Source organism: Giraffa tippelskirchi, chromosome 3 (assembly GCF_054371585.1).
Source record: "Giraffa tippelskirchi isolate mGirTip1 chromosome 3, T2T-mGirTip1v1.2.pri, whole genome shotgun sequence".
Classification (NCBI taxonomy): domain Eukaryota; kingdom Metazoa; phylum Chordata; class Mammalia; order Artiodactyla; family Giraffidae; genus Giraffa; species Giraffa tippelskirchi.
Window position 1 is genome coordinate 105,977,646 of NC_137277.1, and position 12,862 is coordinate 105,990,507.

The 12,862-nt window shown below is 42.5% G+C and overlaps 1 protein-coding gene across 50 annotated transcripts in view; it reads left to right on the plus strand.

The window, feature by feature from the left end:
- NEB (nebulin) overlaps positions 1 to 12,862 on the plus strand; it is a 245,000-nt gene that overhangs the window by 184,101 nt on the left and 48,037 nt on the right. For all 50 annotated transcript variants that reach the window (XM_081578089.1, XM_081578080.1, XM_081578102.1 and 47 more), the window contains exons 126-136: positions 614 to 718; positions 1,672 to 1,779; positions 3,377 to 3,484; positions 4,801 to 4,908; positions 5,454 to 5,558; positions 5,660 to 5,764; positions 6,391 to 6,489; positions 6,826 to 6,936; positions 10,907 to 11,011; positions 11,992 to 12,096; positions 12,352 to 12,456. In XM_081578089.1, the coding sequence (XP_081434215.1) occupies positions 614 to 718; positions 1,672 to 1,779; positions 3,377 to 3,484; positions 4,801 to 4,908; positions 5,454 to 5,558; positions 5,660 to 5,764; positions 6,391 to 6,489; positions 6,826 to 6,936; positions 10,907 to 11,011; positions 11,992 to 12,096; positions 12,352 to 12,456 (1,164 nt within the window). The remainder of the gene's footprint in view (positions 1 to 613; positions 719 to 1,671; positions 1,780 to 3,376; positions 3,485 to 4,800; positions 4,909 to 5,453; positions 5,559 to 5,659; positions 5,765 to 6,390; positions 6,490 to 6,825; positions 6,937 to 10,906; positions 11,012 to 11,991; positions 12,097 to 12,351; positions 12,457 to 12,862) is intronic.

Below are 12,862 nucleotides of genomic sequence, written 5' to 3' on the forward strand. Positions count from 1 at the left end.
TTGTTTTTTGGTTTTTGGTTCTTTCAAGTATGCTTCCTTCCCTGTGTGGTCTGGAGTCAAGGGGAGAGGATGTCAAGTACAGACACTGTCACACCCAACTGTGTCTGAAGTGGTGCTGAGGATGGCTGAGCTGGAGGAAGATGCTGAAGAGGAGAGTGGCCATTTCTCAGGAATGCAGACAATGCAGATGAGCTGTCCCATTGTCCTCTGGTGCAGAAGGGACCCCTGGTTCTTCTCCCACCTTCTGAACAATTTTGGATATATTAATGAGCACATAATTCCTATTGTTAGAAATATCTCATTTATTAGAAGTCTGTGATGCTATAGACAGGATCTATTTGTAAAGAGAGGATTTGCTAGGCAAGGTAATACTATAATCAAGATTTTAGTAAGAAAGCTTAAATATTCCTAGGAAGGCAGTTGTCAAGCCTCCTAGAAGACTCTAGATGATCCATGTGACTATAAGCATTGCTTACGCTGATTGTTGTAAAATTCAGGGCTAATGTATGTGCATGCCATGAGCTAAAAGCAGCCAAGCTCTATGTGAAAACCAACAATTTCAAATATACTGAATAGTCTAACACAGGCTTATTTTCTTTCTTCCTTTTGACAGATCAAGTACAAAGCTCACGTGCTGAAAACAAGGAACAATTACAAGCTGGTTACTGACACTCCTGTCTACGTTCAGGCTGTCAAAAGTGGGAAACAACTAAGTGATGTAAGTGCCCACTGGAGAAGTTACTTCAGGAAGAGTAAAACAGGGCCATCGCACTAGCAGAAGTGGGAAGAATGAAAGACAGGGCAGGGCCAGGCCATTTCTCAATGGGACACCAGTGTTGGTGCCTTAGAAAGTACTGAAGATTCTTCTCTGATTTCCTAAAACCTGACGTGTTTTATTAGTTTCCTGGGGTGGCATTGTAAGTAATCCAAGTTTATGAAATCCTTAGTGTTTTAGAGCTTCCCAGGTTGCTTTTTGTATCCCTGTGTCATGAGCAAAGGTTTATGCCTCATGGTCTCAGCTTTCTAATTCATTTAGTGCTCACTGTGGTAAGGGAAGATCCCCTGGAGGAGGGCATGGCAACCCACTCCAGTATTCTTGCCTGAAGAATCCCATGGACAGCCCATAGCATTGCAAAGAGTTGGACATGACTTAGCACATGTGCATGCACGATAAGATGAAGAGAAGAGGGTCTCTGCAGTTACTGATGAGGCCTCTAGCACATGTAATCCAATAGACTTGAGAGAGGCACTTAATCCCCTGAGCCTCAGCATCCTTATGTGGACAGCGGGAAGTGGATGGAAAGCACCTATGTAATAGCACAGTGGTACAGAGCAGGCTGCCCCCTTTTTACTAACCCCACAGGTTAATATGCAAATATTAAATCCCACCAGCGATTCAGAACATGAAAACTTTTTATTGTGGAACTCGTGGTAAAATGCCCGCTCTTCCTCTTCATATGCCTGAGCTGACTCTTCCACTGATTTCTCAGTGTGGGATCCACACGCTGGCCCTGTTCCGTTGGACAAGGCCCAGTATTTGAGATAGAGTTCCTGAGGCAAAGGGAGCAGGCTGCATCTGTATATTAAGAGACTTGAATTTGAATTCACTTTGCTGCTTTTAACCCTGAGGCCACAGTGCAGTCCACTCACTCTGCTTCTCTCTGCATCCAGGCTGTCTACCACTATGACTACGTGCACAGCATCAGAGGCAGAGTGGCTCCGACCACAAAAACCGTGGATCTGGATCGGGCCCTTCATGCATACAAGCTCCAGAGTGAGGTGAGCAGTGAGAGCTGGGCAGACTGCCCGGCAGAAACCCAGGACGAGGGCCAGGCCTCTGTAGAAGTGGCCTCTCCTGGGCATCCTCAGCCTGACCTGGTAAATCATAAAGACTGTTCCAGTCACACGAGCTAAACAAAACAAAACAGAAAAACAGTGTATCACCTGTCTGCCCTCTTGGCTGAGAGCAAGCAGTGGGCATTTTTGGAACAATGCATACATAGAAGAGGATCAATCGACTATCTCTGCTCTCAAAAAGCTTACAATCTAAGACAAGAGGACAAAGACAAGGCATGTAGTCATAAAAGACTATGTACAATAAGAAATAAAGCTAGAGATTACTGTTAGAATTCAGAAGAGAAAGAAACTAGATTCCACTCACATATTTAATATCCTCGTTCTTTGTTATCTGGTAGTCAGGAAGACCCCCTGGAGAAGGAAATGGCAACCCACTCCAGTATTCTTGCCTGGAGAATCCCATGAACAGAGGAGCCTGGTGGACTATGGTCCATGGAGTCGCAAAAGAGTCGGACGCGGCTTAGCGACTAACACTTTCACTTTCAGTGTTACATTGGTCTCAAGTTTAATGCCTCTCTCCTGTATTGAATGTTAAAAGTAACTTGGTTTTTAACATTTTAAGTACTAGTCTTAATTCTTATACCTCCCCTGAGAGAGAGACTATTTCAAATCACAGATAGAAACTCCTTTCCTCCTCCTGCATGGAATATGAGCCTCCCGACCCAACAGCCTAACATCAAGACATGTGTTTATGGGGCTCTGAGGGCTCCCAAAGATGTGTTTTATAATTACTACTATCTCAGGATTGGTGATGGCTTGAATATCAGCTAACCATAGGGTTAACCACAGAGGTGGGCACTGGCTGCTTGTTTACTTTTCCCAAATTATTGCTGGATGCTATTCTGTGAACCAGGCATATGTTTAGAAATAGAGGTATTTTCTTTAAGCCTCTTCACTCATTGCTCTTTAAAAAAAAAAAGTTGTGTAATTTAATACGTATGGATGTGAGAGTTGGACTATAAAGAAAGCTGAGTGCCGAAGAATTGATGCTTTTGAACTGTGGTGTTGGAGAAGACTCTTGAGAGTCCTTTGGACTGCAAGGAGATCCAACCAGTCCATCCTAAAGAAGATCAGTCCTGGGTGTTCATTGGGAGGACTGATGTTGAAGCTGAAACTCCAATACTTTGGCCACCTGATGCGAAGAGCTGACTCATTTGAAAAGACCCTTATGCTGGGAAAGATTGAGGGCAGGAGGAGACGGGGATAACAGAGGATGAGATGGTTGGATGGCATCATCGACTAAACAGACATGGGTTTGGATGGACTCCGGGAGTTGGTGATGGACAGGGAGGCCTGGTGTGCTGCAGTTCATGGGGTCGCAAAGAGTCAGACACGACTGAGCGACTGAACTGAATTTAATTCATTGCTTGACTCTTAGAATTTACTTAATTCCTTCTTGAAATCAATTCAGTGAGTGTAAGTAGATTGAAAAGCTAACACAAGCTGGAAATGATTTGTTTAACTTAGATCCATCATTTGATATAGTTGTCATTTAACTTGCTCTTCTTCATCCTGGCAGAATCTGTACCGGAAAGCTGGCCTGCATGCCCTGCCCACTGGATACAGGCTTCCAGTTGACACCCCTCACTTCAAACACACCAAGGACACCCGATACATGAGCAGCTATGTGAGTGATCTCCTCCTCATTGAGATGGGGCTTAAAGTAGGAAGGAGGATACTAATATTTATTAATAGCCTATTTTCATCCCTTTAATCACACCTTGAAGTTTCAGCATGATACAATGATGGGAGGAAAATTCCCTGGCGTTTCAATGTTTAGGACTTGTCACTTTCACTGAGAGGGACACGGATTTAATCCCTGGTTGGGGAACTAGGATCTTTCATGTCATGCAGTGAGGCCAAAAAAAAGTTGGAAATAAAATAGTTTTTATAAAAATGATGGTAGCAGGGAAGGGGAGATGGTGTAATTTCTAGGCGTGCTGCTCCTGCAGTTCAGCAGTGCCTGGTTAGCATGATGGGTTAGTAAACGACTTTCATGGGGTTCTATCTGCATGACTTAGTTACCTTGGCTCAAGGATCATGGCTGCCATAATGCTTCTAATTCTGTTGGCCTTAACACAGAAACATCCTGAACTATCTCAAATCACCTACTGGAAATGCTCCTTCATATGTGCACTACTGCTATGTGGCAATAGTGTAGTTGGCCTTCTGCAATATCTTATTATAAAAAAATACAACTTCACCGTGTGTTCCTTTGAAAAGGACTCTTGATACTTGCCTCATAACTGACCTTCTTGCCCATTTCCTAGAAAGCTTGGAGGGTAGTTAGGTTCTCATTACCTGCAGCTTTCCCAGGCATTAGCTCTGATAGCAACCTTTCCCACTAGTGTCAGGTTGGGATGTAATGAGCAGACCTGGAGAGGCATTGTCTATCCTGGTGATTCTGGCCTTCAAGCCATACCCCCAAACCAGCCAGCAGCTCAAAAATGAGATCGTCCTTCCATATTGCCCTCCAGAGCCCTGGAAATTGAACCTACTGGCCAGCAAAGTCCCACAGCCAGTGGCCAGTAATATGGTTTCCAAAGCAAAGTCACAGATTTAATTATCTAACATCATTGTTTTAAACAGTTTATGAAGTTGTTCATCCATCAGTCTTAAAATCAGTCTCTCATTTCTGCTTTGCATATTCTTCATTTCCTAGCCATATTGGGACTAAACATACAGGTTTTTTCTTGTGTTTTGCCTACCAACTTACAAACAGATTTAATCTAGGCAACCATGAATTATATTCCTTTCTGGACCTGGTTTTATTAGCCAACAAAATAATTTTCGAGACAGATTATTATAGAAATTTTGTCAATGATATTTTTTTCCATAATTAATGCTTAGAGTGTAGTTTTCAAATCAAAGTGACAATCCTCTTCTGTTTGACAAATGTGATGTTCATCCATCAGTGATCTCAATCTCACTTTGCTTTTGCAGTTTAAGTACAAAGAAGTTTATGAACACATGAAGGCATATGGGTACACACTGGGACCCAATGATGTCCCATTTGTCCACGTCCGGAGGGTCAACAACATTACCAGCGAGGTACTCTGACTATTAATTCTTTGAGGAGTTTCAGAGACCATGGCTTTGTTTGCAATGCATTAAGAATTAGTTGTATTTCAGCTACAAACTTAAATTTATCAGCAAGGAATAAGGGGATTCTTTCTGTCATCATTTTGATACCAGTATCCCATGGCAATATTTTTATATATTTAGTAATACCTTTGTTGAGACACACCCATCCATAGATTATAATGCAAATTAATTCCTTCTTTTGACATTTGTATTAAAAAATCTTTAATAAGGTTGCATATTAGTCTGATTCATGAGCCTGAATGGTTTTCTACGTAAACCATTGGTTTGAATATCTAACCCTACTTTCCAGCCATCTGATAGAAAGTGGAAGACTGTGCTTCAAATTCTTCACCCAAGTAAAATAAATACCATTTTCTATGTTTTTCTAATTTCAATCACTTTCTGTACCTTAATCTTGCCTTTCATGGCTCTTTAAATATGTGAAATATTTGATTAATGTTCAGATGCCCTCATCATCCTAAACACCTGGAATGGTTTTCTCCCCAATGCAGAGACTGTATCGACAACTATACCACAAACTGAAAGACAAGATCCACACCACTCCTGACACGCCTGAAATCCGCCAAGTCAAGAAGACTCAAGAGGCTGTCAGCGAGGTGGGTATTTTCTTAGAAGAGAGGGAAGGCCATGGAACCCAAGGATGATGGTCAACCATTGGTCTCTAATTTATGTGTTTATGGGCATTTTTCCCCTGTAGTTGATTTACAAATCAGACTTCTTCAGGATGCAAGGCCACATGATCTCGCTGCCGTACACACCCCAGGTGCTCCATTGCCGCTACGTGGGAGACATCACCAGCGATGTAAGCATCTCATAAGGGTCTTTCTGGGGGACTCTTAATAAGCAGGCTTGACCTCCACATGGAAGCCAACCAGTCTTTGAGCAGCTTTTTGCACTGAGTATTTGTAAACTGAGTGTACAACTTGGAGGTAAAATAGTGTGGAAGCAGGACCCTACATTTCTCCAAGTAGTAAGAGGACCACTTGGGAGATACAAGAATTGCTGACCACCATTCTACATTCAACACCAAATCATTACTAGCATCTCACTCCAAGTGGCCTCTGTCCTAGTCACATTTAGTATCTTCTCTTGCTTACCACTACTCCCACCCTCTTTCACCACTTCCTATTGTCACTTTTTTTTTCTCCTTGAATGTTTCCTTCTCATAAAAGACCACTCCATTTAATCTATGGTATTTTTCATCCATGTAATAATAAAATAATAGCCATGTCCTCTTTTCAGGTCAGGGTTAGCAATTTAAATTTTAAAACCCTGTGATTTACTTGAGTTCAAGAAAACTCAGAGGACGGGGTGGATGTGCTGAACCAAAATGAAGGTCCTTCAGTATAAAAGTATCACTACCCTGTTTTAATTGTTCTTTATTTGAATTTGCTCACAACCAGCTCTATTTCTATGTTTGTGACACAGCTTAAATACAAAGAGGACTTGCAGATCCTGAGGGGACTGGGCTGCTTCCTGTATGACACTCCAGACATGGTCCGCTCCCGGCACCTGCGGAAGCTCTGGGTGAGCCCCCCACCCCACCCCAGCACACAGCTCAGCCCGCACAGCTTCACGGGCTGGGCAGGAAGAATCTTTGTTTATAGCTTCTGTTAGGGAAAGATTTGCCCTCAACCCACTGAGCAGGTCATGACTCACTTAAGATGATGTATGCCTCCTGTAAAAGGTAGTGAACTTAGTAAAATGACGAATTGTTTTTGGTCCCACCTGGAAAGACACCCAGGACACAGAGAGGGTCAGCACGGCTTGCTCATGCCCACCCTTGGAAAGGCAAGGCGCGACCATGACATGCAGTTCCTGAAGTGATTAATCGACTTGCATTCCCATTGTTGTCTTTTTAAGTCTCACTACCTATACACCGATAAGGCAAGGAAGATGCGAGACAAATACAAGGTGGTACTCGACACTCCGGAATACAGAAAAGTGCAGGAACTGAAGACACATCTGAGCGAGGTAAGTACATCTGTCACCATATGGGCCTCATTCCTCTAGCGCTCTTTTTTCAGGTAATTGTACTGGCCCAGATCTCCTTCTGCCTTTAATTAAAGAGTGTGGCCACGCTGTGTATATGAGTCGGTTGACCTCACTTTGCCTCAGTTTACTTATTTTGTCCGTTTTTAATAAGATGAGGCTGTGGATACTTGCCCTACCTATAGCTGAACATTTGCACGATTTTGTAGATTAGAGAGTCCTTCTGTCTTACACTATTGTCATAGTCTCCAAACAGAATTTATATCTAAACTTTCTCCGTCGTTAATCCCTGCTGTCAGGACTCTAATCATGGCAGTGTTATCAATGGCTCTCTGCTCCACTGCCCTCTCAAGTTCCAAAAGACTCAGTTTCATTTTCATCTGCCCCACCTTGCACCAAGGCTCCTGATTGATTGCAGTTAGCTGTGCACAGATGTGACCCTTTCACCTATGTTGGTCCATTGAAGATTGGCCCCCCATCTTATTTCTGTGTGTATACTATAGTGCTTTGGTCATAACAGATGTCCATGTTTGCCAGAGACTAAAAGGTGCTTCCTAGAAGTAAGGACATCCCACAAATGTAAATGGTCAGTGGGCCGTTCTCATTCAAACCAGTTTGTCTTGTGGCCTTATTCATCAGACTCCATCCAGCTGTCAGGTCACTTCATTAGCTCTCCTTTCTCAATAACTCTGATGTGTGCTGATTAGGAATGACTGATGTTCTTAGACTTAGAGGAGCCCTGGAAAACCACGCATGTCTTGGTGGAGAGGAGTTGCAGCCTCCTACACTCAGAGTAAGCTAGGGCAGAGGATGAGTCACCCTTCAGCTGTTACAAATGCTGCCCTGAGCACGTTTGCTTTCCTGAGTGCTTCCCTCTGTTATTTCAACCAGTGCTAGCACTCGGATAGGAATGCATGTGGGGTTTTTTCCCCCTCTGTAAAGGTGCCTCTCCACTCTGGCTAAGTATCAGAATCATCTCTGAAATATTTTAAAACTGCCCTTGAGTGGACTCCAATCCCAAGCCGCACTCTGTCTGGATATCTGTGTGCTTTTAGCTGCTCCATAGATGGTTCTAATATTCAGCCAGCACTGGAAACCACTGCTTTAAAGTATTACATCTCTCCTCCAGCCACCAAATAATTAAGTTGGTTGGGAACTTAAAGTGCTTGTTGGTATCTTTGAAATACCTTTACTTCTTTTAGCTGTCTGGGTTCAGAATTATCTAAAACTTTAATTTCTCTTCTTCCCAATTCCTAGTGTGATTTTGTGCATATTATACAACAACATTGAGGAAGAAAAATAGGCATTTTTTTTTAGTAGTGCAATTTCTCTCACACTTGCCTCACTGTAGAATAATCTGGCTTGAGAAAATACCAATGCAAGCTACTACCTTGGATTCAGAAGGTCTGGGGTAGAGCCTGCAAATTGTGCTTAATAAGGGCTTTGGGGTTTCTTTTATATGAAGGATAATTGCTTTACAATGTTGGTTTTGTTTCTGCCATACATCAACATGAATTAGCCATAGGTGTACATATGTCCCCCCCCTCTTGAACCTCCCTCCCAACTCCCACCCCTTTAGGTTGTTACAGAGGCCTGGTTTGAGTTCCTTGAGTCATACAGCAAATTTCTGTTGGCTATCTGTTTTACATATGGCAGAGTATGTTTCCATGCTACTCTCTCCATTCATTTCACCCTCTCCTTCCTCCCCAAGAACTTTGGGGTTTTTAAAGATCAGGAAAGTTTTGGAAATACTAGCTTAGTAAAAAGTTGATGACCCAAAGTTCAACTTATTGATTTTGGAGTTGTCTTTAAATTGTGCAACTTTTTGACACCTATTTATTTGTAGTACTGGGAAGCAGATATGATGTCCAAAGGAGCATAAACAATGCATACCAAACAATGCATACCTAAGTATAGGGAAAATATACTTCAAAGAGAATTATAGAAATGGCATGGATCTGAGTCTTAGTTCCAAATTTACTTCCATTTTGTCATGTGACCTTATCTAATTCACTTCAACACCCCAATTTCCTGAGCTAGAGAATTAGACTAGATGATGATTTGGGCTTCTTTTAGCCATAAAATTCCATGATTTTGTGGATTTGATTTATTCAAAATTTAGCCTGGGAGAAAGAGTAAATTTCTATTCTGTTTATCTCCTTTCTTTCAGTAGTAACACCAAAAACAGCCCCAAGCAAATGAGCCAAATTTTGTTTCAACTTGTACTTATATATAATTTAGATGTAAGGAAATGGACATGAACATATATATGTATATACATATTATTTATTTCCTACATTTTATCTGTTCAACCATCATTTTTATCCACGATTAGGATAAATTAGGATTTATTCTCCATTTAGACTTTCTAGTTTGCCTTATTATATTAAATAATACTAAATAGCCTCAATATTTACTAGTGGGTTATTATTTTTCAGATCTTTTATCTAAATACAAAGTGATAAAAGAATGATAAACTGAGCTTCTGCATTCCATGGGCTCAAAATTTCTGAGAAGAAACAGACATCAATAGGGTAAAGAGTATCCTACAGGAATGATCAAGACAATATGGACTCTATGAGTTCTTCAGGCAGATAAAACAGGGAAGAAAATTCTAGGTAGAAAGTATTTGAAATTGGCCATAATGAGTTCTAGAAACTGGGACTGGTTTCAGATAGCGCATGGGGAATATGGAAGACTGTTGGGAAATGAGAGTGAGACCTAGGACAGACAGGCCAGGTTATGAAGACTTGTGGTTGGTATATTAATGATCTTGGACTTGATGAGAAGTCACTGAAGAATTATTTCTGAGCAGGATAGTCTGAACATTAAGACCTAATTAGTTCTCAACTTTAAAAAAATCTTTTTCTCAGGCTTTTTAAAGATGAGTAAACCCTGTGAGTGTCCATTAGAGGATTTGGGAAGGTGGTTTAGAGGCTCTTAAGGATGTGTAGTAACAAGCAGTATAGGAGGCTGAACTAGGGCACTGGCAGTGGGAAAGGAGAAGAAGGTCATATTTAAGAACCGTCACAAAGTTAGGAGTCCAGGATTCATGACTGTTTTGATGTGCAGATGAGGGAAAAGGGGTCTAGAATGACTCCCCAAGTTTCTGGCCTGTGTGGCTGGGATATGAAGGAGCTATTTAACAAAATTTGGAAGCCATCAATCTCAGACTGATGGTTGAGGTCCTGGGTACAGATGAGGTTATCCAAGCAGAATGTATAGGGTAAAAGGGGCCAAGCCAACACTTAACTCCAGCTAATAGCTGTCTTTGAGGGAGTGCAGAACTGTAGAAGGAAGCTGAGGAGTGCCTAGAAAGATGGGAGGCCACCTAGGGGAGAATAGGGGAATGGAAGGCAGAGAACAGAGTTCAGGCGTGAAATTGCTGAGCAGTTACAGTTGCTGCAGAGAAGCATTCTAGGATTTGGCAATTGTAATGTCTGCGGTAGTGTTAATGAAATTCACTTCCTTGGAGTGGTTGGGTGGCAGCCAAACTATTCCCTTGAGAAGTTAATCAAAAGAGAAAAGAAAAACACATAGTCTGCTTGGTTGTGAAAGAAAGAAATAAGGCCTTTGGCAGAAGTTGGAAAAGACTTGATGAAAAGAGGGACTTGGGTCTGTTTGTAGAAGAAGGGAGAGGGCTGGAAAATCAGGAGAGCTGAAGGTTTAGAGAGGCAGGGGGTAACTGCTGGAACAGGGTCCTAGAAGGCATGGGTGAGAAGGGACCAAGAACATAGCGGGAGGCTGGACACTTGAACAGGCTGCAGAATGTTTCTAATTTTGATACAGGGGAAAAAGAAAAGGAGGGGGTAAATTGACTTATTGGACAGAAATTGAGGTTGTTGCAGTGGGAGAGCCCCTGCTTTGTCTTTGAAGTCAGCAATAAAGGCATCTTCAGGGCACAGAACGTGTCAATGAAACAGAATGACAGTTATCGCTATTTTATGTCCAGCTGGTGTACAGAGCGGCAGGAAGGAAGCAGAAGTCAGTCTTCACTTCAGTTCCTGATACACCTGATCTCATAAGAGCCAAGAGAGGGCAGAAGCTTCAGAGTCAGGTAACATTCATACGTGAAGATTCAGAAACCTCCCGGGCTGGCACCACAGGGAGAGGGAGAGGGAGAGAGAGAGAGAGAGAGGGAGAGAGAGAGAGAGAGAGAGAGGGAGAGAGAGAGAGAGAGAGAGAGGGAGAGAGAGAGAGAGAGAGAGAGGGAGAGAGAGAGAGAGAGAGAGAGGGAGAGAGAGAGAGAGAAAGAGAGAGAGAGAGAGAGAGAGAGAGAGAGTGTGTGTGTGTGTGTGTGCGCGCGCGCGCACGGGGAGAGTGTGTGTGTGCGCGCATGGGAAGAGTGTGTGTGTGCGCGCATGGGAAGAGTGTGTGTGTGCGCGCGCACGTGTGTGTGTGTGCACGGGGAGAGTGTGTGTGTGTGTGTTTACGGGGGTGGTTCTGTGTTCCTGACCACTCCTGTCAGTAGCAGACCCTCATACTTGGTGGTCCTGATGCAGCCTTAGGCCCTTTAACTTCAAGAAGCTGTTTTCTTTGGGGACAGTTGTCACTATGGTTAGGTTTCACATGAGCAAGTAATGCCATGCCATCTTTTCTAAGTTCTATACAATTTTAATCATTGGATGAGTGGTCTGTGGACTCCAGGTGCTGAAAATAAATTTTAAAAATTTGTTCCATAGAACCTCTCTTTTGTCCAGAGACGAATGAGACCACATTTCATGCATTCAGACAAAAATGGGGGAAAATATGTTGAGGAATCTATCAGAATCTTCTCATTCTTCTGTTGGCATTTTATCACATGTATTTAGATTAAACCATACTCAGCAATAAGAATGTTAGATAACTAGAGTGCATACCTGTGTTTCTTAACATGGGATGGAGAAAGAAATAAACAGAAACAGATGTAACAAACAAAAGGGTAATAACAGGTAGATACTGCCCTTCCATCTCAGGGTTAGAAATGAGTAAAGAGGACTGAATACTAAGTATGGTGTTTTATCTCTATAACATCTGATCCCTATTCTTATTATTTAGTATCTGTATGTTGAACTCGCCACCAAAGAAAGACCCCATCATCACGCTGGAAACCAGACCACAGCCCTGAAGCACGCCAGACACGTGAAGGACATGGTCAGCGAGGTAAGTTGGGAATTCAGCACTGAGGCACTGGGCAAAGAAAACAAATCCTTCACTCAAACCTTTACCTCCTGCCTCTGATCAGAGAGCTCCTTTCTAGAAGTTGTGCTCAGCAGTATCAAGACACAGAGGCAGAGCTATTCTCTTAATGAGCATTACCCATTGTGTCCCTAGGGTGGATCTGTGACATGGTTGTGAATTGGGAAGGATGAAAACGCCTGAGCTTAAATTTCTCTCTCTTCCATCTTCATTTCTTAGAACAAGTACAAGATTCAATATGAAAAGATGAAGGACAAGTACACTCCAGTTCCAGACACGCCAATCCTCATCAGAGCCAAGAGGGCTTACTGGAACGCCAGTGATGTATGCATCTCTCCCTTCTTCCTTCTGCTGTGAGGGGGCTGCCAAAGTGGTGGTACCTGAGAAGCATGAGATATTATAGTCACATCTGTATTTCGAAGTCCTGCCTCACAACATGAATCAGGAAAAAAACGAAAACACAAAAGCCAAACAAACAGGCACAAACAATACCCATTTGGCAAAGTTGCTAAGAATAATGCTGGGAGATCCTGAAAACCTGCTGCTTTTCTCGTTGCTCTTCTGAGCAGAAATATGATCCTTCTGATTCCTCGGTAGCATTTCCTAGGGGTACTTGATGACTAATTGTTACTTATCCATAAAATGCTGCCCTTGGAGCCAGCCAAACACAGTTTCAAATCCTGATGCTGTGATTTGCCTGCTGTATGACTCGATATAATTTACCTATTTT